General features: G+C 41.8%; 1 protein-coding gene across 1 annotated transcript in view; it reads left to right on the top strand.

The window, feature by feature from the left end:
* Window positions 1-26,257, top strand: part of sh2d3cb (SH2 domain containing 3Cb) — a 106,475-nt gene that overhangs the window by 23,855 nt on the left and 56,363 nt on the right. Inside the window, exons 3-5 of the mRNA XM_034171127.1 lie at window positions 15,897-15,936; window positions 21,665-21,793; window positions 23,319-23,713. Of these exons, the coding sequence (XP_034027018.1) occupies window positions 15,897-15,936; window positions 21,665-21,793; window positions 23,319-23,713 (564 nt within the window). The remainder of the gene's footprint in view (window positions 1-15,896; window positions 15,937-21,664; window positions 21,794-23,318; window positions 23,714-26,257) is intronic.

A 26,257-nucleotide genomic window follows, 5' to 3' on the forward strand; every position in this document is an offset into this window, starting at 1 on the left:
CGGCCAATCAACTGACTCTGGAAGTCCCGAGATCCCGGCTCAAAAACAGTGGAGACCGTGCATTTTCAGTGGCGGCTCCGAGACTCTGGAACAGGCTTCCTTTGAATGTTCGTATGGCCCCGTCTTTAAACATCTCCAAGTCTTGGTTAAAAACTCATTTGTTTGCTCTGGCTTTCGACTCAAGCTAGCCCATTCCTGATTTGGTTGTGATTATCATTTTAGCCATTTTGTTCCTGCTGTGTTTATTATTATTATTATTATTATTATTATTATTATTATTATTATTATTATTATTATTATTATTATTATTATTATTTGGGTGTGTGCAGCATTTTGGGCAGTTTTTCTGTATTAAATGTGCTATATAAATAAATTTGACATTGACATTGACAGATTTTAATCTGCTGTCTGGGATTTTGAGGATGAACAGACTGATGAATTCTGTCAGGTCTGCAGCAACCTCACAGGCTTTTGTTTTGAAATACAGGCTCTTATTGTGGAAGTGCGACAGAAACAGGCTTGAATTCAAAACAAAAATTACTGATTTCTTAAAAAAAATATGGATCTGATCACCTTGCTGTTTTTTACCACTTGAATCCTCATGAAGAAATACACAAGTAGGCCAAAGCTCTTCTTCAGTGTGCAGACTGATCGGGTTACCGGTGAAACTCGACGTTTAAAGTCAGTGTGTCCAGGCAGCTTCACTGCCTGTTTTTGAGTTGGTGATTAAAGTGTAGGTGACACCAAAAATGTGCACAAATAATCACTAAAAATTATGAAATGTTGATGATTTAAAAAATCCTGAACAATAAAAGTCTGTGATAAGTGCACAGGTGAAGGATAAACTACAGCTGTCTGAAAGCGTTTTTTTTTGTTTTGTTTTTTTTGTATTTGTCATTATGTCTTGACAAGTCGGCATCTCTTTAATTTAATTTCTACTCAGGAATGTAATATATACTCAACAAAAATATAAACGCAACACTTTTGGTTTTGCTCCCATTTTGTATGAGATGAACTCAAAGATCTAAAACTTTTTCCACATACACAATATCACCATTTCCCTCAAATATTGTTCACAAACCAGTCTAAATCTGTGATAGTGAGCACTTCTCCTTTGCTGAGATAATCCATCCCACCTCACAGGTGTGCCATACCAAGATGCTGATTAGACACCATGATTAGTGCACAGGTGTGCCTTAGACTGCCCACAATAAAAGGCCACTCTGAAAGGTGCAGTTTTGTTTTATTGGGGGGGGGGGATAACAGTCAGTATCTGGTGTAACCACCATATGCCTCATGCAGTGCAACACATCTCCTTCGCATCATCCGTGAAGAGAACACCTCTCCAACGTGCCAAATGCCAGCGAATGTGAGCATTTGCCCACTCACGTCGGTTACGACGACGAACTGGAGTCAGGTCGAGACCCCGATGAGGACCACGAGCATGCAGATGAGCTTCCCTGAGACGGTTTCTGACAGTTTGTGCAGAAATTCTTTGGTTATGCAAACCGATTGTTTCAGCAGCTGTCCGAGTGGCTGGTCTCAGACGATCTTGGAGGTGAACATGCTGGATATGGAGGTCCTGGGCTGGTGTGGTTACACGTGGTCTGCGGTTGTGAGGCTGGTTGGATATACTGCCAAATTCTCTGAAACGCCTTTGGAGATGGCTTATGGTAGAGAAATGAACATTCAATACACGAGCAACAGCTCTGGTTGACATTCCTGCTGTCAGCATGCCAACTGCACGCTCCCTCAAATCTTGCGACATCTGTGGCATTGTGCTGTGTGATAAAACTGCATCTTTCAGAGTGGCCTTTTATTGTGGGCAGTCTAAGGCACACCTGTGCACTAATCATGGTGTCTAATCAGCATCTTGATATGGCACACCTGTGAGGTGGGATGGATTATCTCAGCAAAGGAGAAGTGCTCACTATCACAGATTTAGACTGGTTTGTGAACAATATTTGAGGGAAATGGTGATATTGTGTATGTGGAAAAAGTTTTAGATCTTTGAGTTCATCTCATACAAAATGGGAGCAAAACCAAAAGTGTTGCATTTATATTTTTGTTGAGTGTATATGAAATATGAGAGATATCATTAGGTTATTGCCAGAAAAATTTAACTTTTTTCACAGTAACATCTTCTATAGTGCTGCAGCTCTCAATGTCTGATTCATTTGTAGGTATTTATATTTTGATTATAAATATTAATTTCACATTATTTTTTATTGTGTCCATCAGAGGGCGCTGTGACGCAGTTTAACAGCGATAAGCGTTTTTAAGGCGCTCTGAAAGCATTGCAGTTGCTTTGTATTTTAAATTGTGTGAGACTTGTTGATGAATATAAAATAAAATCCAAAACAGTTTTCTCTTCCACTTAGCGATGGCGAGATGAAGCTTCTTGAAACGTTGAAGCATCTCTGCAAGTTGTGTTGAAAAGTGGTTCATTTCTTGAGGCTTCAAATGCACACTAGAGACCCCTACTGGTCAATAAGAATATGATGCAAAAAAAATGCAAGACTGTTATCCGTCTGTTGACACAAATACACACATGCGTTTGACAATACAAATGATTTTCATCCTCTCTCCAATTTTGAACAAACAGACATTTTTTTTTATTATTATATTGTTAATATTTTAGAAGACATCAAAAGCCTGCAGGCTACAATATTACTCCAAAATAAAACATCCATGAATTGCAAGTTTGAATAAACCTGCATTACATTAAACACTTTATTAATCTGTCTTTCAGGAAGGAACAATTAGCTTTTTTATTAAGGTACATATTTGTCTCAACATTTAGCTAAATATTTAGCTTGATCTTTGTACATATTAGGCTAAATACTTAACATTAACTAATCTGCTAGTTTTAAGTTTGACAGAACTTTGATCATGTAGTGTTTTGCTTTTTTTTTTTCTCCCAATTTTTGGTCTTCATCTGTGGATCAAACAAAAACTAAACTGAAATGTTACTAGCATTCCCATGCCAATTAAATCAAATGTGATTCTTTTTCTCCATTAAATAAACCAGTAAATTATGATGATATGCCTAATTTTAAATTTCATTGTTATTATCATTATTATTATTATTATTATTATTATTATTGTTATTTTGTCAGTGTACATGACAACAAAAACAGTTGCCAGCTGCTGGAAAATTAATGTTAAAACACACACTCTTGCAGGCACAGAAAAAAGGATCAGATTCAGTCACTTCAGCTAGTAATGTGAACACAGCATAGGTTCGAAGCCATCTTTACAAATAAGCAGTCTGTCCTTTCTGCAAACCTTTTCCCAGGAGTGGGCAGACTCAAACCCGTTCTTACACCCTGTCTGTCTGCTTTCAAATGCTTTTTTTCATGAACTGGCTGCCTGCCTCGTTTTCTGCGTGATCCGCAGAGAAATGTGGCGCAGAGTTCTGGTTCTGTGCTGCGTCCTAAGTGGATGGAGCCAAAGCAGAGCAGATCCCACAGGAGGAGAGCGCCTGTCCACGGTTTCCTGCCACACACGGCGCCCATCTGGGGATAAAGCTGAATCCTTTCCATGTGGACATTTCACGCAATTCAGAAAAACATGCAGGAATTATAAGCCTGTAATTATAATTTTATGAATGAGATGTACGTTATTTGGAAGAAAGTCGAAGTGTAACTGACTTTAGCCCATGAACTTGTCCCTCCCATTAGAGAAACCCAGAGGTGAACTGTCCCCTGAGCACGGCACGCCCCTCCCCTTTCTTTCACCATCTCCCTGCTTCATCAAGCAGAGGCGCCAATTTGCCAATTCTACACACAGTGACAAGAAAACCATTTTGCAGGGGAGATGATTTGTTTAAGTGCTCGTCCCCACGGGCCTGCCCCTCCATAAATGTCGCCCAGGGTGATGGCCCACATGGCCCATATCAAAAACCGCCACTGATGTCATTGATAACGTCACTAGTCTGAAATGATACAAGCCTCAAAACGTGCATCGTGGAAACACTTCCTGGATTACTCGACACACACTTTGGAGCATCGGCACAACTCGGTGGCAACACTTAAGGACAGTCACCTATAAATTGCTCTCCATTTCCTGCTCAAGATTTCTTAGACTACTTTGACAAGAAAATAGATTAGGTCAAATATATCCCAGTGTGCTGCACCCTGTTACTGATGTGGGTGCCATCACTGACACCTTACCGACATTTACTGAATTTGATATTCTCTCACTGGGTGTGCCATCTAACCTTGTAATTTCTGCTTAAAAGTACAACATGTCTTTTCAACCCTTTACCAACAAAAGTGTATAAGGACCTGTGGCTTGCACATGGCCCCACTGCATTGGAAATTATTAACCTGTCACTAACCTCAGGATCTGTTCCTAAATGCTTTAAATCCAGAGTGATTAAACCAGTATTTAAGAAATCGAACCTTGACCACGGTGTTCTGAAAAATGATCATTCTGTTGTGAAATCCTTGAAGTAGTTTCACAGCAGCTCGTGGCCCACCTTACTGTGAACAATCTCTTTGAGCCACTGCAGTCTGCATTTAGAATGCACCATTCCACAGAAACAGCTCTCACTATAATGGTAAATGATCTTCTGCTCACAGTGGATTTGGACACCACCGCTGTTCTGTTACTGTTACTGTATTCGACACGGTGGATCATCATATACTGCTCAGTAGGTTGGAGAATCACTTTGGAATCGCTGGGAATGTCTTTGTATGGTTGACATCCTACCTATCCTACCTATCAGTCACTCTCACTGTGTCGTGTACAATAACATCACCTCAAACCTTTTTCAGACAAAATACAGGGTTCCACAGGGATCTGTCTTAGACCCCCTGCTTTTCTCCCTTTATATACCATCCCTTGGGCATATACTATGACATTATGGGATCACTTTTCAATGCTACGCTGATGACTGATGGTAATCTCATACACATCAAGATGTTAGAGGATTGCCTTGCTTCAGTGAAAAGCTGGATGTCCAGCAATTTCTTGCATTTAAATTCAGAGAAAACTGACATGATGGTCCTTGGTCCAGCGAAACATCAACATCAGTTTGACCAGCTAATGCTTAATTTAGACTTGTGCGTCATACATCACACTGACAAAGTGAGGAACCTTGGGGTGATTTTTGATCCCGCGTTGTCTGTTGACCAACACATCAGAGAAACCACCAGAGGAGTGCTGTCTTCCACCATCATATCATAGTGAAGATTCATCCTATCCTGTATGGCTGATGCTGAGAACCTGATTCATGCATTTGTCTCTTCTAGATTGAACTACTGCAAAGTTCTATTCTCTGGTTTACCGCAGTCCAGCTTTTGGGTTGTCCAATTGGTTCAAAATGCTGCTGCCAGAATTTTGACTAGAAGCAAAAAGTTTGACCACATTACACCAATTTTGGCTTCCCTTCGTTGGCTTCCTGTCTCTCTGAGGTCTGATTTTAAGGTTCTGTTACTATCTGTTATTTTCAGATTTTTTTTCTGCCCTGTAGTTGTGCTGTCCTTTACAGGTGGGGAGGGGGGAATTTCCAGGGTGAGGGCGAATATACCTTTCTTATTCTTGAGGTTTCTTCCTCATTATCACCAGAGGGAGTTCTTCCTTACCACTGTTGCCTGTGGTTACACCTTATTCGTGGGAAATGCCTTGAGGCAGCTTTGTTGTTCTTTGGCGGTGTATAAATGAAATTAATTGAACTGAATCCTTTTGACACTGTTGGGATGACTTTGTCTTAAATGAGCAGTTACTTAGGAGGAATCATATCCAGAGTGTGAGTCAGTCAATGTCAACTAAGACATTTTGGCCATGTGGTGAGCTTTCCTTGACATCATCCAGCATGCAGGTGCCTCAGTGTTGATGTCCCAAGCAACTGTAAAAGGCCAAACGGATGCTCACATCTCACAGGGCTGAAGCAAATAGAGGTGGAGGTGGATCTGTTGGCTGCCCGGATGGCTGCCATTTAAGACCCAAGATGGTTCTGTGGTGTGGTTTATGACCCTGCTGCCCACTCCTAGCTGACCTGACCTGTTATTTGTTTGTTCCTAACTAAATTTTTCTAAAACGAATTGAAAACAGAACAACTCAAGTCAAAGCAGGAGGGCTGTGTTGATTTGGAATTGTATCAAGAGATTAGACGTGGTTTCCAGCACTGGCTCTCAGGCAGATGTCCTCTGGCATTCGTGAGGGATCGGTCACAGATTACATAGAAAGCCTGAGACAAAGTGGGCTGGGCAGTGTTTGACAGCCATGTCAAACCTACCATCCCTGGTTCTCAAGACCAGGCACCTAAGTGGTTCTACTCTACTCTATTCTACTCTTCTTTTTTTAGATATTTAGATATACCTTCGTATACACTAGTAGAGTTCTACCTTAGAATTGGAATGTATTATAGAAGACATACCTTACAGAATTTTCATGTGTGATTCTGGAACTGCATTACGGTTTGAATATATTTAGTTACTCTGAGAACCAAATGAGGGAAATCAGAGAAACTCCCTCTGCACTGGGGCTGCCTTCCCCAATCCAGTATCAGGTTTTATAGGACTTCCTGTTTTTTGTTTGTTGTTTTTTTCTCAAAGCAGACACGCCCAGATACACACAGACAGTGGATATGCTTCATAACTCCAAAATAAATGTGGCACTGCCTCCAACTGTCAAAAGCGCAGAGAATGTTGAACATTACTACAGAACCAAAAACAGACGTGGGAATAAAGCAGTCAGTGTGGAGCTCTGACCAATTCTACATGAAGCTGAAGGTCATTTTGATCACTTAGGATAGATAACCGAGTGTGGGGAAGGTTTTTCAGATAGCAGTGCATCCTGTGCCCAAAACAGGCTACTGTGACCTTGACCTTTGACCCTGTCACACAGAATGTTTGTGTGGGTCGTGTTCCTGTTGAGTGCTTAAATATTTATATTAGTTTGGTTGTATTATTTTGAGTTATATAAGAATACATGGCCACATTTTCCAAGTGGTGAATTTCTGCCAACATAGTTCATGAATGTTTTGAAAATGAAGATTCTTTTAGCAAATCATATTCTAAGGAAATGTTCATTTCTAAGAGTTCAAACAGAAGTATAATGTATTTTTGAAAGCAGAAAGAGTTTAAATGGTCTGCATTTTTATAGCATAGCATAGTGTTGAAACAGTGACTGGTGAAAGAAAATACCTTTTTTTTAATTTTTTAACTACTGTCACAGCCACATTATGTCACAGTGGTTGGATTTGATTAAATGATCAGAAATCTATGGGAAATGTTAATCAATATGTACTGCATTTTAAGCTTCTACAAGCAGAAATTCTAAACCAGGAGTTCAAAGTAGGATGAAAATGCATTTGCCAAAAAAAAAAAAAACTCTTTGAAAAATTATCTAAGCAAATTGATGTGCTGTCGTTCATAAATGGTTGCAGGTGTTGACCTGATATTTTAGGACTGGTAGGTGTACACCAAGTCCCAACCTCCAGCTGTCTGAAATTAAGCAAACACCGAAATGGAAACTCTTGCAATTCCTTGAATGGCCACTTGGGGCTGGCTGCAAAAAGAAGTCACACTCCATAGAAGCCTGGTACAAAAAACAGTTTTGGTCTCTATAGCTCATTCCCCCCCCCCCCATGACAACTGTGTTTTTTTAAGCCACACTTTAACATATGTTAAAACCATAGTTGTCAAACTGTGGACCAGTGGTACACGACCTCCCTCCAGTGGTACGCCAAATCAACCGAACAAACTCATTTTTTATGGTGTAATTAAGGCAGCTGCTTTATTTTAAATATGGCTAAGACTAATTCAGCAGCTTTTCACTGAATCAATACAAACAAATGGAGCAGATTATTAAAAATGAAGGATTTAACAGAGTTACGGCTTCAACACTTAAAAGAAACTGCTCTCTGTGAAATGAAGCAGTGCTTCATAAGAGTCAGAATCAGCTGTGAAGTGAAATGCTTCATAAGAGTTCATAAAAGTAATGCTTACTTACCAAAAAAAAACCCCACTATATGTTGCATATTGTAAATAGCGAAACGTTTCTTTTATAAATTAATTTTAAGCCTGAATAACAGCTCACCAGGATATTCATTCATTATACTTATATTATATATTTTATATTTATTTCTGAAATGAACATTAAAGTACTTTGATTTCGAAAATAAAGCTTTTGTGAAAAAAATTGTCAGGGATTTTTTTGTTTGTTTGTTTCTTTTGTTTTTCATGAAGCAGTTGAACTATTAGTTTTGGCGAGGTTCTCATCATAAGCTTTGACTTCCAAGATAAAAGAAATGGAGTACATTTTATTTCTGAGCATACGTTTGTGTGTGTTTGTCATCTGTTAAAATGCTGTTTTTCAAAATATGCATTTAGAGCACAGTGACAAAACTGTTTAACGTGGCCTTTAGGCAGCTTATCTGTGGAGGTGAAGAGTTTGTTTTCTGATGTTCTAATTAGATTTAAGTACACATTGTTTTCAGCCGAGCTGTTGTGTGTTGGGGGGGTGTGGCTGGACATTTTGGTGTTCTTTTCTTTTCTTTGCTCTCCAGGTGGCATGAAAACTGATTTGTCTGTGGAGAAGGTGCTGGCTGAAGAATCCTTCACCCTCATCAACATCATGTGTAGCACCTGTGAATGGTGCTCACGTGCAGCCTTAAAGACTTTCAGCTGAAGCAGATAATTGGATGGCGTTCTGCATTTAAGTCATGTGTGATTCAAGCAGAACTGCCGGGAACTTGACCTTGTGATGTTCGTTTGTGAGACGCTGAGGACCGCGCCTGGGTTTGACACATCAAGCCCGTGAAGGAGGAAGGGTGAGGGACACATGCTGTCAGCACACATCAGAGGTGATTAATTGTTTGACTAATTGTTGATAGTAACTTGGTATTTTGTTACGCAGTATATTTGAATTGTGATGAGAATTGTGCAGCTTGCTTCTCACTGCTGTGGCATGCGGACAAGTGGTCCTCCACCTGTTGTGAGAAGCCGCTCATTTGCATAAAGCTTAAAATACAGACCTGAATGTGTTGCTGATAGTGTGTGTCTTTTGAAGGATATTATTTGTAACTGCTGACTTACCTCACCTCTTCTATCCTTCGCAGAGAGTCGGTTTGTCGTGTCCACCTGGTGGGGTGTTTGGCGGTAGTGGTGAGTCCAGGAGCGCTGGGCTTCGATCCTTTTGGGCGCTGGAGAGCGTGCCAGCCTTCACTCCACCAGAAGGACTATTTTAGTTTTTACACTTTATTATGCACCAGCGGGGGAAATAAATAAATTGTTTTTGTTATTGGAACCGCATTCTGGTTATTTTTAGCACTGGGTTCCGTCTGACGCAGGTCCGCTCCTCAACCCGCGTCGACACATAACACGAGCTGCATGTTGTGACATCTGAATCCTTGATACCTGATGTAACAGTTTATCTTCCCCCCTGGATATCTTCCCCCCAATATCCTGCCAAAACAGGATTCATATAATAATAATAATCGTAAGTCTCTTCAGCTGCTCCCTTGTTTTCACAAGTTTTGGCAGGATATATTTGTCAGTATGTATGTTTGTTTGTTTGTTTGTAATCATTGCTTTTTTTCACCTTTAACTCTGTGCAGCTCACAGTTTACATCGCAGTCTCTTGCAACTTCACATATAGCAGCCCTAGTAAGGTACCTTTCAGTACACAAAAGTATCAAGCTTAAGGTGAAAGGTCAAGATCACAGGAAGGTCAAACACTAAATTCAACTTAACAACTTTCCTGTTCGCAATTTTTGAAATTTTTCCTACAAATTTGCCATGAACAGTCATAGGCTTTGCCCATTACCTGGGATAAGTGATTGACCTTGACCTTCAGGATTTCACTTGAGGTCAAATGTGATCTAAATTAGGTCAAACGTAAGATTACAGTAAACTAACATAAATGTGTTGTCAGCATAATAAGAAGTAAAATGATTTTTGTCTGTCTGTTGTAGTTCAGCACCAGTTGGGACTCTAAGGTTTGACTCTTTCTTCATGCTACTAAAACCTGAAACCACTTTGATGTAATATTTGGTGGCTAAAAATGGTTTGAACACATCTTTATTAGTTCTTTCTCCTGCCGAGCTGCTCGTCCAGTGAGAATCACATTGTTTCAAATAATCAGATTTGTCAATTTCATGATACATTTATATTATTCTGTTGATTCCTATCGGCCACCAGTGTGTGAGATTCTAGAAGGACATTATCAAGATGAAGTTCTATTCTTCAGTGCTCAAAGGCAGCTGTTTTTCAGATCCATCAGCAGTGTGTTGTGTTCGTTGCTCTGTTGCTGGGTGGTGGCATTTTAGCACCACTGCTCTCAGAATGTTGTGCAAGAACCCCGACACGCAGACAGACAGACAGACAGGCAGACTGAGGGAGAAAACGTTCTGCGCTGACTCTGCTCCACGGATTGTTATCCAGAACAGAGTTGGGTGGATAAAAAGTTGGGCATTGAACCTCAACACCCTCTGAGAAGTGACCAAAACATGGCTGCATTATGGGTGTGCCCATTTGGGTTAAAGTGGACTGTTTTAGCAAAGACCTCAGCCTCCTCGGTAAGGTCTATTCCAGAGTACTGGAGAGGAGAATTCGACCGATGGCCGAACCTCGGATTCAGGAGGAGCAGTGTGGTTTTCATCCTGGTCGCGGCACACTGGACCAGCTCTACACGCTCCATCGGGTGCTCGAGGGTTCATGGGAGTTCGCCCAACCAGTCCACATGTGTTTTGTGGATCTGGAGAAGGCGTTCGACCGTGTCCCTCGGGGCACCCTGTGGGGAGTGCTCCGGGAGTACGGGGTCCGGGGTCCTTTGCTAAGGGCTATCCGGTCCCTGTACGACCGCAGCAGGAGCTTGGTTCGCATTGCCGGTAGTAAGTCAAACCTGTTTCCAGTGCACGTTGGCCTCCGCCAGGGCTGCCCTTTGTCACCGGTTCTGTTCATTATTTTTATGGACAGAATTTCTAGGCTCAGCCAGGGTGTAGAGGGGGTCTGGTTTGGGAACCACAGAATCTCGTTTCTGCTGTTTGCGGACGATGTGGTTCTGTTGGCTTCGTCAAATCAGGACCTTCAGCGTGCACTGGGGCGGTTTGCAGCCGAGTGTGAGGCGTCCGGGATGAAGATCAGCACCTCCAAATCCGAGGCCATGGTTCTCGACCGGAAAAAGGTGCTTTGCCCTCTTCAGGTCGGTGGAGTGTCCTTGCCTCAAGTGGAGGAGTTTAAGGATCTCGGGGTCTTGTTCACGAGTGAGGGACAGATGGAACGTGAGATCGATAGACGGATCGGTGCAGCGTCTGCAGTGATGCGGTCGCTGTATCGGACCGTCGTGGTGAAGAGAGAGCTGAGTAGGGGGGCAAAGCTCTCGATTTACCGATCGATCTACGTTCCGATCCTCACCTATGGTCATGAGATTTGGCTCATGACCGAAAGAACGAGATTGCGGGTACAAGCGGCCGAGATGAGTTTCCTCCGCAGGGTGGCTGGGCGCTCCCTTAGAGATAGGGTGAGGAGCTCGGTCACTCGGGAGGAGCTCGGAGTCGAGCCGCTGCTCCTCCACGTCGAAAGGAGTCAGTTGAGGTGGCTCGGGCATCTTTTCTGGATGCCCCCTGGACGCCTCGCTGGAGAGGTGTTCCGGGCACGTCCCATTGGGAGGAGGCCCCAGGGAAGACCCAGGACACGCTGGAAGGATTATATTTCTCGGCTGGCTTGGGAACGCCTTGGGGTTCCCCCGGTAGAGCTGGGGGAGGTGTGTGTGGATCGAGAGGTCTGGGCGGCTTTGCTTGACCTGCTGCCCCCGTGACCCGACTCCGGATAAAGCGGAAGAAAATGGATGGATGGATGGATGGATGGATGTTTTAGCAAAGATCTGACATAAAGATTAATCTTAATGAACTTAGTTAGCAGTATAAACAAAACTACAGAAATGTTCCTCTTATTTAATTAGAGTTTAAAATAACTTCTTCAAAGCAGCAAATCCTTAAGCTCCATCACACACAACAAGAATGTGGAGGAACCATTCGACACGGCAAATACTGCCATAATCCGACACAGTTGGGAGGAAAAGAGGTGTGGTCAGCCGTGGTCCGAACGCATCCGGACTGCCTCGTGCACACCTGCAGGATGCAGCCCAACCATATTTCTGACAACAGTCAGATGACACAGAGTGCTGTCAGACAGCACCGACATTGGAGCTGTCACTCAATCACCTATTATTGCTCACCCACACAATCACATCTCCGCTTGTCCTCACATTCCCAGCGCTAAACTGACCTCTCATGTGTGTCTCACATGACGGAGGGCGCACGTGTATGTGCGTAGAACAGGTGATCCAAGTGATGAATGTGTGTCCACTCAGTTGTGCGTGTGTTCACAATGACTGAATGAGCCACATGTGCCTGTGTGTGTAGAACAGGTGATCAAAGCAGTGTGCGAGTGTGCGGCTGAAATGTTTGCTCAGCTGCGTGTATGTATGTTCTTAAATGCTGTACCAGCCACTTGCATTGCTAGATTTTATTTGTCTGGCTGGACTCTGTAACCGTTGTTGAACTGTGCTGGCAGTGCACCAACTTCCCACATGTGCGCAACATTCCGATACAGCCAGTGGACTTTCTGTTTTTTAAACTCTTTTTTGTTGTCATTTTACTTGATATGCATCTTAACACAACTGCAGTTGGATTATCGTTGTGGGGCGGCACTTCACATGGGATTTAGTCATACCAGAGATGGATTATGTATTTGTCAGTTGATCAACATTGCCAGCACACAACGCTGTTTATTTATGTTGTTAGGTGCTGGGCAGACATTTCCACATCACACATGCTACAGACTTAGGAGGTGTACGTGTAATAATACGTGCGTTACAGCGGTGATATCCCGTTCAGCTGCATTGTGGCACTCCACCGAGTCTCTGACGTACACACAGTGCCACATACATGTTATTACATAACAACATCTTCTTCACCCTCCCTGGCCGGTGTCCAGTGGAGGTGAACAAACGTAGCACAACATGTCAGCAGGCTTTACTGTGACTGATCGATCTCAGCGCTCAATCAACCGCGATCAGATTGTTTCAAATGCTGTTTTGATGCCGTCAGAATATGTAAATTGTGGTCAGATGGTCGTTAGATTACACATGGATCGCCTTCGGATTGGTGTCCCATCTCGACAGCACCCAGAGAGTTTTGAACACTCAGGCCGCTGATCAGTTTTGACCAACTGTGTCGACTTGGATGTCAGAACGTTTTGGAAATGAAATCCAGCACTTTTCGGATGTGCGCCAATTCATAAGTCCGACGTCACTCTGCGTAATTCCGACTGTGTGTAATGGGGATATTACATCTGGGAAGCTAGAACCAGATAATATTTGCCTTTTTTACTTGATAAAAGAAATCTGTCAGTTTAGTATTCTGTTGAATTCCTGTTTGTGTGTTTGTTTTTTTCTTGGCTATTCCATGAATGGAATATTCATATAATAATAATAATCTTAAGTCTCTTCAGCTGCTCCCTTGTTTTCACTCAAGGTCGCCACAGCAGATCCAAGGTAGATTTAGCACAAATTTTACATCGGATGCCCTTCCTGACGCAACACCACATTTTATGAAAAACTTTGGCAGGGGTGGGGTCAGAACTGGGAACCTTCCACACAGAAACCAAGGGTGTTTGAAAACTCTTTCTAAGGATGGCATGATCTAAAATACCCTCATAAAACCTTCTTACCTCTCAATCAGGTCACGTTTTTCACATAAATATACAAATTTTTGATTGTTCCTACTCAGTGGGGATAAACCAGGGGGGCATCTAGATGGAAAGAGGGTGTTGTGGGAGGGACGTGCCCATCACAACACCCTTTGATTAAAGGTCCACTTTTGAAGACATTTTTCATACTACTACTTATAATAATAATAATAATAATAATAATAATAATAATAATAATATTTAACAACTAAAATGTTTAAACCAGTATTAATTTGGGCCTACATTTTTTTTATATAGTTCTGGATTAAGTATAATTAATGGTCCATATTAAAACAAGTTTACTTCATTTAACTTTTCTGCATAACTAAAGTGAGATGTGAAGCAATATCTTTTTTAATGTAATGTCTAAGCTCAGCATTACTGAGTCTGTTTGGGGTTCTAACTTTAAATCAGTTCAGTTAGGATGAGGGAAACCAAAAAAAAAATGAAAATGATTACGGCTCTTGCGGTTAATGATCTTATCAAACAAACATGTAGGCTGTGAAATAAATTTTGGTTAAAGGCAAAGAAAAGGTGAAAATGTGCAAAAGAAAATACAAATACAACACACATTAATCAATCAATCAACTTTTTTCTTATATAGCGCCAAATCACAACAAACAGTTGAGAAATCCAGTCAATGTACGGGCAACACATGCTTTTTTTTTATTCCTTTTAGCTTACAGTCCTTGACCTATATTAATTTACATCTCTCCCCCCCAAAAACACCCCATAAACCACATAAACCAAAGGGAACTCAGTACATATTTTCATTTAAGCCTGTTGGCACTATCGTTTGTAATCTTTGAATCCATCGTCTCTCAGCCGTCAATCTCTGACCTCTTGACCAAAAGCCCTTCGATTCGAGGCCACAGATTCTTAGATTCTGCTTCCCATGTAGTTTGAAATGTATATATAACTCAGTAGATGTATCCGATCTATTGATATAATACAAATGTTGTTTTAGTCTGACTAATAATGTATTCTGGGTTTGCCCCACATACATTTTGCCACAGGCCTTACATTCAATCAAATAAATCAGGTTAACTGAGTCATAACTCAAACATTGCCAAACAGGCATCTGATGTCCTGAGAATTGATTCACCACAAGTCGTACAACTAAATTTAGATGGACTGTGGTGAGAAAACAGTAATCAAAAAAACCTCCAGAATGCATCCCTGGACATCAAATCCCAAAATTTTCTAGCCCCCAGTCCCCCTGTCTCCAAAGTTCTTCTTTCACCAAAAAAGCCATTTCAGACCCTGGCTACAGGCCTGAAATTTGAATTGGTGTTGAATGAGTTGTATTTAAATAATGTGTAGGTTAAAGTATTTCTATATAATATGATGCTCTTTAGAAAAGAACACCAACGGTCTTGTTCATCAGGAGAATAATTTTCTGTTTTCTTGACTGTCTCCACCTTGTTTTACCTTAAACTCTAGAACACAATCACAAAAGGGTTTCTATTAAAAAAAAAAAAAAGGTAGATGGTGAACAGCTTATGATTTGGGCATGAAAAAAATTTCAGCTAGATTTTTTATTTATTTATTTATTTTTGCTTAAATCTCTGCATATATACAGTGATCAACTGAGAACCGATTCCAGTTGAGTATTTGTTTCCAAGTTTTTCAGTCCATCAGAAATCGTATGGCTCAAGCATTTTCCATTCCGCTTCTCAATGTCTACAGGTTTGTCTGATAGTTCCATGATGCAAAAAGTCATGTTTAACCTTCATCTGATGTCATGATGGCATTTGATCGCATTTAGCAGCAAGGAAAACAGCTGCACTAATCCTGAAAACCTTCATAGGTCCCCACATTTATCCACAGAGCAAACTGATAGGGAAATCAATAACAAATAGACCTGATGATTAAAAAGCAAAAAAATCCACAACTGCACTGAGCTCAAATTAGTTCCCATCCCTGTACATAATTTTAATTACGCACACTTTCCCCCTTTGGTTCATCCAAAGAAAGGCATTAATCTTTTAACTACTGTTGTATATCTGGTATGTGACTGGATTGTTATGACTTTATGTAAAATGTGCATTTCTAATTTTGATCATTTTCGGTCAGATAAAAGTTGTGATATTTGCCAACTCCCTAGAGGAGTCTTAGACCCCAGATTAGGAACAAGGATACTAGAGTCTATTTTTGACATTGTCAATAACTTTTTGCTTTTGTTTTTATCAGCAAGCCAGACATGACATATGGCAGTGGCGAATATGTAAAGGTAAGCTTCCTCTGATGTAATTTACCTACATGATTTCATCTTTTATTTTGTGCTAGATGACAAGACTGTTCCAGGAATTGGGATGTATGGATTCAGTATAAAGGTGCCATGCAATCATTTTGCGGATACACTCTTTCAGCACACATACATGCCGAAAGCTGCAGGTCTAAAGCTCCAGGCCCTTTTTCTAAATACACTGAACATTTACAAAGGAGAGGCTGAGGAATGACGTGTGGCAAAACGTTAGCCAAAATTTGCACAGTATCAGTAGAGCCCAGATAAATTAACACACGAGTTGCATCCCAATTCCCCGCTGCATGCTTGTAAGGCTGCAGCTGAACGGGTTCTCTTGTGCACAATCCCTTTAACGTGCACGTCATACGTGGTGCAACTAGTCTGTCCCATTACAAAGGCCGAAGTGTGCAGCCATCTGTCCCTGTAAAAGAAGGCCACAACAGGTGCATCCTTCATGGCCCAAACAATCCCATGAGTCATTGTGCTCTCCCCCTGCCCCCCTCCCCCCCCCCCCCCAAAAAAAGATAAAACAGATGGTAAATTTAAAAAAAAGGCAAAAGGACACTGTGGATCCATATGTACAATTGTAAATCTTCTTCTTTGTCTTTCGGCTGTTCCCGTTAGGGGTCGCCACAGCAGATCGATTGTTTCCATCTCACCCTGTCCTCTGTAGCTTCCTCTGTCACACCAACCACCTGCATGTCCTCTCTCAGCACATCCATGAACCTCCTCTTTGGTCTCCCTCTTCTCCTTCTGCCTGGTGGCTCGATCCTCAGCATCCTTCTCCCTATATACCCTGGGTCCCTCCTCTGCACATGTCCAAACCATCTCAATCTCGCCTCTCTGACTTTGTCTCCAAACCGTCCCACCTGAGCTGTCCCTCTGATATGTTCATTCCTAATCTTGTCCATTCTTGTCACTCCCAAAGAGAATCTCAACATCTTCGGCTCTGCCACCTCCAGCTCTGTCTTTTTGTTAGTGCCACCGTCTCTAAACCATACAACATAGCTGGTCTCACTACTGTTTTGTAAACTTTCCCCTTCACTCTTGCTGATATTCTTCGGTCACAAATCACTCCTGCCACCTTTCTCCACCCACTCCACCCTGCCTGCACTCTCTTCTTCACCTCTCTACCACACTCTCCATTACTTTGAACAGTTGACCCCAAATATTTAAACTCATCTACTTTCACCACTTCTACTCCTTGTAACTGCACTATTCCACTGGGCTCCCTCTCATTCACACACATGTACGCAGTCTTGCTTCTACTGACTTTCATTCCCCTTCTCTCCAAAGCATATCTCCACTTCTCCAGACTAGACTCAACTTGCTCTCTACTCTCACTACAGATCACAATGTCATCTGCAAACATCATAGTCCATGGGGACTCCTGTCTGATCTCATCCGTCAACCTGTCCATCACCACTGCAAACAAGAAAGGACTCAGAGCTGATCCTTGGTGTAATCCCATCTCCACCTTGAATGAGTCTGTCATTCCGACTGCGCATCTCACCGCTGTCACACTATTCTTGTACATGTCCTGCACTATCCTAACATACTTCTCTGCCACTCCAGACTTCCTCATACAATACCACAACTCTTCTCTTGGCACCCTGTCATAAGCTTTTTCTAAGTCCACAAACACACAATGTAACTCTTTATGTCCTTCTCTGTACTTTTCCAACAGTATTCTCAGAGCAAACATTGCATCTGTAGTGCTCTTTCTCGGCATGAAACCATATTGCTGCTCACAGATCTTCACCTGTTTTCTAAGCCTAGCTTCTACTACTCTTTCCCATAACTTCATGCTGTGGCTGATCAGCTTTATGCCTCTGTAGTTACTGCAGCTCTGCACATCACCCTTGTTCTTGAAAATAGGAACCAGCACACTTCGTCTCCACTCCTCAGGCATGCTCTCACTTTCCAAGATTTTATTAAACAATCTGGTTAGAAACTCTACTGCCATCTCTCCTAGACATTTCCATCCCTCCACTGGAATGTCATCTGGACCAACTGCCTTTCCACTCTTCATCCTCTTCATAGCAGCCCTCACTTCTTCCTTGCTAATCTCTTGTACTTCCTGATTTACTCTAACCACATCATCCAGCCTTTTCTCTCGCTCATTTTCTTTATTCATCAACTCTTCAAAATATTCCCTCCACCTTCTCAGCACATACTCCTCACTTGTCAGCACATTACCATGTGCATCCTGACCTCTAGTAATACTGTGAGAAATCTTGGAGTCATTTTTGATCAGGATATGTCATTCAAAGCGCATATTAAACAAATATGTAGGACTGCTTTTTTGCATTTACGCAATATCTCTAAAATCAGAAAGGTCTTGTCTCAGAGTGATGCTGAAAAACTAATTCATGCATTTATTTCCTCTAGGCTGGACTATTGTAATTCATTATTATCAGGTTGTCCTAAAAGTTCCCTAAAAAGCCTTCAGTTAATTCAAAATGCTGCAGCTAGAGTACTGACGGGGACTAGAATTAGAGAGCATATCTCACCCATATTGGCCTCTCTTCATTGGCTTCCTGTTAATTCTAGAATAGAATTTAAAATTCTTCTTCTTACTTATAAGGTTTTGAATAATCAGGTCCCATCTTATCTTAGGGACCTCGTAGTACCATATCACCCCAATAGAGCGCTTCGCTCTCAGACTGCAGGCTTACTTGTAGTTCCTAGGGTTTGTAAGAGTAGAATGGGAGGCAGAGCCTTCAGCTTTCAGGCTCCTCTCCTGTGGAACCAGCTCCCAATTCAGATCAGGGAGACAGACACCCTCTCTACTTTTAAGATTAGGCTTAAAACTTTCCTTTTTGCTAAAGCTTATAGTTAGGGCTGGATCAGGTGACCCTGAACCATCCCTTAGTTATGCTGCTATAGACGTAGACTGCTGGGGGGTTCCCATGATGCACTGTTTCTTTCTCTTTTTGCTCTGTATGCACCACTCTGCATTTAATCATTAGTGATCGATCTCTGCTCCCCTCCACAGCATGTCTTTTTCCTGGTTCTCTCCCTCAGCCCCAACCAGTCCCAGCAGAAGACTGCCCCTCCCTGAGCCTGGTTCTGCTGGAGGTTTCTTCCTGTTAAAAGGGAGTTTTTCCTTCCCACTGTAGCCAAGTGCTTGCTCACAGGGGGTCGTTTTGACCGTTGGGGTTTTACATAATTATTGTATGGCCTTGCCTTACAATATAAAGCGCCTTGGGGCAACTGTTTGTTGTGATTTGGCGCTATATAAAAAAATTGATTGATTGATTGATTGATCTTTTACCACCCTAACCTGCTGCACATCCTTTCCAGCTCTGTCCCTTTGTCTGGCCAGTCGGTACAAGTCCTTTTCTCCTTCCTTACTATTCAACTTCTTGTACAGTTCGCAATATGCCTTTTCCTTTGCTTTTGCCACTTCTCTTTTCACCTTACGCTGCATCTCCTTGTACTCCTGTCTACTTTCTTCATCTCTTCGACTATCCCAAAACGTTTTCACCAACCTCTTTCTCCTTATGCTTTCCTGGACCTCTTCATTCCACCACCAAGTCTCTTTGTCTTCCTTCCACTGTCAAGATGTCATACCCAGTACTGTCCTAGCTGTCTCCCTCACCACATCTGCAGTTGTCCAAAATTGCTTCCCCTCCAACCAGTGCTTCTCTCACCTGCTCGCTAAATTTCACACAACAGTCTTCCTCCTTCAGCTTCCACCATCTGATCCTTTGTTGAGCTCTCACTCTCTTCTTCTTCTTTACCTCTAAAGTCATCGTACAAACAACCATCCTATGCTGTCTAGTGACACTCTCTCCTGCTACCACCTTACAGTCTGTGATTTCTTTTAGCTTGCATCTCCTATAAAGAATGTAGTCCACCTGTGTGCACCTTCCTCCACTCTTGTGCTCCCTACCCTGTGCTCCTCCCTTTTCTTAAAGTAGGTATTCACCACAGCCATTTCCATCCTTTTTGCAAAATCAACTACCATCTGTCCTTCCCCATTCCTATCCTTGATACCATATCTACCCATTACTTCCTCATCACCTCTGTTACCTTCACCAACATGCCCATTGAAGTCTGCTCCTATCACCACTCTTTCATGCTTTGGCACACTCTCCACCACCTCATCTAACACACTCCAGAAATCTTCTTTCTCCTTCATCTCACAACCTACCTGTGGGCATATGCACTGATGATATTCATCATCACCCCTTCAATTTCCAACTTCACACTCATCACCCTGTCAGACACTCGCTTAACCTCCAACATACTTTTAACATACTCTTCCTTTAAAATGACCCCAACACCATTTCTCTTCCTGTCCTCACCATGGTACAACAACTTGTACCCACCGCCGATGCTCCTGCCCTTACTTCCCTTCCACTTGGTCTCTTGCACACACAATATGTCTACCTTTCTCCTCTCCATCATATCAGCCAGCTCTCTCCCTTTACCAGTCATACTACCAACATTCAAAGTCCCCACTCTCATTTCCACCCTTCTAGTTTTCTTCTTCTCCCGCTGTTCGTGGCAACGTTTTCCTCCTCTTCTTCGTTGTCTTCGCCCAGCAGTAGCCCAATTTCCACCGGCACCCTGTTGGGCAACAGCACCGGTGGCGGACGTTGTTAACCCGGGCCGCGACCGATCCTGTATGGGAATTCGATTCTGAGTCTGCATAGTTCGGTTGGCTTGTTTTACGCCGGCTGCCCTTCCTGACGCAACCCTCCTCATTTATCCGGGCTTGGGACCGACACTCAGAATGTACTGGCTGCACACCCCATGTGGCTGAGTTATATGTACAATTGTAAATAAGTAACAAAAACTTTCCCAACTCCTGATCTACAGTAGCCACTATTTTATTTATTTATTTATTTATTTTTATGTACAGATGAGAGAAAGCAGCGCTGAGTGATGACCCCACTACACAATGATGTTGTCATGGTGACAGTGTTAAGAGTCCAGGATGCATCTGAACCTTAAGCCCCGGTTACACGGCACTAATGAAAGACACCAAAGCCAAAATGAAACAAGAAATCTGGACTCTCGTTGACTTTTGGAGACATCGTTTAACTGTCGTACAGCTTCGTTCCTGTAGCTGGCGCTTTGTCAGAATTGTCAAACTGTTTAAAAATGTGACCGAATCCTGATGACAACCTCAATTCATCCGTATTCCGTTTTGCTTTCTGTCTTGAAGGTTCCTCATTGTTTGTGTAGTTCCCGTGCCGTCAGCGTTCCGTTTGATTGTCGTCCAACTTCGTCCGACCTCCAGCCTCTCTCTCTCTCTCTCTCTCTCTCTCTCTCTCTCTCTCTCTACCCTCCATACGTTGTCAAGACAATGCAGCTACAGGTGGCTGTGGACAGCACAGACTTGCTGCAGAAATGATCACAGGCTGGCGCTTTGTTTTTCTTTTGTTAGTTTCGGTTTCATTTCGGTCTTTTATGCATTCTGCACTCGCAGGCTTTTTGGTGATAGGAGAAGTCCATCACTTCATTTGTCCACCTTTTCTCACTGATTTGTGACTTTGGGACTTTTTTCCTTTTCGTTCATTTCACGACGTGTGCCGTGTGACCGGGCCTTCAGTCCCCAGTCACCTTTGTGGGAATGCCAGAATCTGAATCTAGTGTGTTTACATTAATTCCTTAAGGACTTGGATCGTGATCTTGTCACTGCATGTTGGATTTTTTTTTTTTTTTTTTGTGAAATTGTGTATTTGTGATGTCATTTAAGTTCTGCAAGGAGAAATTCTGGTTGGAACCACCAACTGAAAAGTTGGTGACACAGCTAGAGGAAGAGTTGAAGCTGAGCAGCAGCAACCTGAGGAGTCACGCCTGGTACCACGGCTGCATCCCCTGGGAGGTCCGCCCAGTGAGCGCAACCCACACACCCTTAATAACAAGATGCTAAAAGAGTTTATATAAATGATATGCAACTGATTTAATAACACAAAAATGCAAAATAAAAAAATTTCTGTGGTTCTGATCCTTCAATTAAAGTTGCTGCTTTGCTATAAGTACTGAGTAAAACTATCACACCTGTGCGTGTTGTTCTCACCTTTACCTGACGATTGAACACACAGTGTAGAGTAGAGTGACAGAAAGAGAGCAAATTACATGTTCAGTATGTTATTAATAAAGCACTCGCAATTCAAGTGACATGAGCAGTGCTATCTAATAAGTTTAATTTAATCAATTAAATTACCAATAATAATAAATAATAAAAAAATAAATTTATTAATTAATTAAGTTACCATATTTTCCCAGAGTATATGTCACAGGGGGTTTTTTCTGCCTTGTTTTACTAGTATGGAAAGTTCTGCGACTTGCGGTATATCCTGAAAAATCATGTGTGTGATAATAAGAATAATAATAACTATTTATATTGGGCTTTCCCAGGAATCAATGGATTTTTAAAAATAAAAATAAACTGTACCAAATTTGCAAAAATCTCAAATTAAAGAACTGATACAAAAAGTAAATAAATAGAATGTTAAATTAAAAATGCTAAAATGCCCTTGGCTGCATGAGCATAAAAATAGGAAAAGAATGGGACCTTTTGACCTCGTAAAATAGGTCAAGTTTAGCCATATTTGAACTTGTCCAAGGTCTATGTCCCAAGAATGCTCCCTGTGAATTTGAAGACCCTGGCAGTAATAGGACTGGGCTTATGCTGAGCACAGACAAACGGACAGACACAATGCCTTCGCAATACCCGATGGTCATATTTTGGCCTTGGGTAATAAAATAAATAATCAAATGCACTTACATTTTTATTGTAGTGTTTCCATCACTGTGGACCAGCAATCTGTGTTCATCTGCATTAAATAACATTCAGTATGTTGTCCGGCACCTTTATTTGTCCATGTTGCTTATTTTTGGCATTTAAAAGTCCTTTTGGTACACACCACAGGCTGAGGGCTTCCTGCAAATATCCAATGATTATGACTTTATCTGTGTCCATCTGATGATTCAGTTTGTTCAGGATGCATCAAATAACATTCACTATGTTGTCCAATATGCATGTATTGGTCCATCTTGCTTATTTTTGGAGTTTAAAAGTCCTTATGTTAGGTAACAGTACACGCAGTTGTATGCATTTGTGCTACTGAATTCCTGTCCATTGTTAACTCTGGCTCCAGGGAAGCACCGTGTTTAAAAAGTGAGTTCCACATACATAAAAAAGTGCACCTTATAAAATATGGTACTATCTTACAGTCTGATAAAGTCAGTGCTCTTTTATTGTATAAACTAATTTAAGTTTGACGTCAGCATACTTTGTGTATTGTATTGTTGCTGAGAATCACTCTGCATGTGTAGCCTGTTCTACATTTTTGAAAAAACAACCAGTCTGGGATTTTAAAATTAAAAGCTGGATCTTTGAACAGGTGTCGGAGAGCCTGGTGGTGAACCAGGGTGACTTTCTGGTTAGAGACTCCCAGTCTAGCCGGGGCCACTTTGTCCTCACCAGCCACTGGGACAAAAAGACACGGCACTTTCTCATCAAGAAGTCAGTTGTGAAGTCTGGCGAGGTGTACACCCGCGTCCACTACAGTCTGGAGGGCGACACCTTTGACTCCATACCAGCTCTGGTTCAGTTCTACGTGGGCAGCAGGGTGGCTCTGAGCCGGGGGAGCGGAACTCAGATTCACCAGCCGGTGAACAGGACGCTGCCGCTCAGTTACCTGGAAATGACCTTCTGTAAAGCTGCCAGCACGCTGTCCAGCCATAGTGTATCAAACAACGGCAGCACAGGCGAACTGGACCTCATTCGTCCAAGCAGGTATGCATTCATACAGAACTGTATTTAGACTCTCTGATATCTGTAACTGTCATTGAAATTAAACTTATTAACAGCATTCCTTATTCACAGTTTAGCGGATGTCTTGGTGACTTTCCAAAGGTTGTCTTCGCAGTTGCTGAAGTTTTAAGTCCACCTGTAATGAGCAGATTTCTAACTACGCCATCATTTTTATGATTTTTTGACTAAAGTACAGTAGACAATAGGGCTGTCATGGATCTCAAATGCCATGGTTCTGATCAGGTATGGTTTTTAAACCACTGATTGGACCATTTTTCAGATCAGCAAAAAAGTACAAATTCCACTTTACTTTTTATTTTTTTCAATAAGTTAATGAAAATAAGTGATTTTGTCTGTGGTCCTGAATGAAAACAAGGCATCCAATGTTTTACATATTTTAAAATTAAATACTTAATTGTTGTAAACTGCAGTATGATCAGTATCAGAGTATCAGCAAGTCATGAAAAGTACAAAAAAGAAAACAAGCAAAATTGATCTGCATTTATAATTCTTTATATTATTTATTTATTTGCAAAATATGAGGATGTCTAGAATTTCTGATGATAAAGTAACAATAATTTTATGTCTAACTCTTTCTGTATAAATACATTCATCCTACCCATGGACCCTGACAAGCAGATGCTCTGAAACAGTCAAGGATACTCAGTATTTTTGCAGAACTGTGGACTTTCAGCTGCCTCGACCGTGCATGTGCTTTGAGTATGACAATCTCTTCATTGGGCTCACAGCTCCACAGGGAAGAGACGGCAGTCACTTTGTCTTCAATCCCTTTAATGCAAATAAACATTCTTTTTTTTGCAGAAGTGCACTTTAGCCTGTTTTCTACAGTGAAGCGTGAGGCTGTGTGACTGAGCAGTGACACTGACATATAGTCTGTCCATGATGCTGCTGTTGGGTTACCGGTCGATAGGCCACTAACCCTGTGTTATGGCATTTGTTGTAGTCATAGTAGTCATCATCCATTTATTGCGATATCTCAAAAACTGTTTTCTAATTTGGCAAGGGCATAATATAGGTAAATAGCAATTTTGAGCACTTACAGGCAATTTTCTCTGAAACTGTCATAACTTTTTTCGAATTTGTCAAGGGCATAATATGGGTCGTTGTCATATTCCATGTCAACAAATTATAGTTATAGATTCATTTGTTTGGAATTGGCAGCTATTTTTATGCCGAAAATGGCCATTTGTCTTAGCCTTTAATTGAGCCGGTAACCCACAGGGATCTTATCTTGGCACTCTAGTTTTGTTGTTGTTTTATTTGGTTTTGGGGCAAGTGTGATCTCTTACACCAGTAGTAAACAAGGACATGAAGTGACTGAGAAAGCTTATATCCAGCACCTGCCCTGTTTAAAACCAACAGGCTGTTAAAAAAAATGAGTGGGCTGATTACTTACACGAGAAATTAAGTTGATGTCATAAAACAGTGCAAACATGTAAAAGGCGAATAGAGGAGCACTTTTCTGCTCACTGAGGCCCACTGGCAGCACTGACCTGTGTTTGGGCCCAACTGTGAGTTATATGACTGGATGTCTGTTGCAAACATATAACAGTTGTTGTGTTGTCTCAACAAGTGTGGCACAGACTCCACCCAAAAGAACAGTTCGTACCAATCAAGCTCTGATACTGTATTCAGTAGACATTCTGAGGTTGACTTGAAGGTTTGGATCCCGTTTTGTAGATGTCACTTGTTGGTATGCAGTGGACATAATGTCATAATGCTGTGACGGAGAGCTGATTTTTTCATCAATCAGTCAGATTTTATTTGTTAAGCGCCTTACAACAACCTAAGTTGACCAAAGCGCTGTACATATAAAAATCGCATTTAAAATATAGTTAAAAAGAGGAACACGGATTAATTTTATTCCCAAGTCTAAAAAGACTAAGTATCAAAAGCACATCTAAACAAATACGTTTTGAGTTTTGTTTTAAAAAGGGGCAGATCCGAGATGGCACGCAAGTCAAGGGGCAGCGAGTTCCAAAGTTTAGGACCTGCTACTGCGAAAGCACGATCACCCTACTGTTTGCTTCGAGACCTGGGCTGCTCCAACAAGTAGAGCTGTGACAAGTAGAGTTCATAACCTGACAAATGTGGCAGGGGTGGGGCTTGAACCTTGAACCTTCCACACTGAAACCAAACACACTAACCGCTTGGCCAGACTTTTGTCTCGACCCCTGTTTCGAGGTATGTTAAATTCTGAAGGTATCCGGCTCCACTAACGTGGCTTTTCAGTTTCCTCCTCAAGGATTCAGATCCCCACTGGACCTCATCTATCAGCTGTTCCTCCTCGTCAGTGCATCTGTCACCTTTGCTCTCCATTGCGGTTCTTCTTCTCATTTGCTTACTTTCAGAAATGCCGCTTAGTGTTGTTGTTGTTGCCTTCCCGTACGTGAGTTTGACCAGTCAGTATCAAGCCTTACCCAACAGCATTTCAGGGGCCGGTCAGAAGTACGTAGTCTGTGGTAGGTACTTTCCTGGCCCTGAATAAGGTTCTGCAAAGTCACT

Source organism: Thalassophryne amazonica, chromosome 5 (assembly GCF_902500255.1).
Source record: "Thalassophryne amazonica chromosome 5, fThaAma1.1, whole genome shotgun sequence".
Taxonomy (NCBI): Eukaryota; Metazoa; Chordata; class Actinopteri; order Batrachoidiformes; family Batrachoididae; genus Thalassophryne; species Thalassophryne amazonica.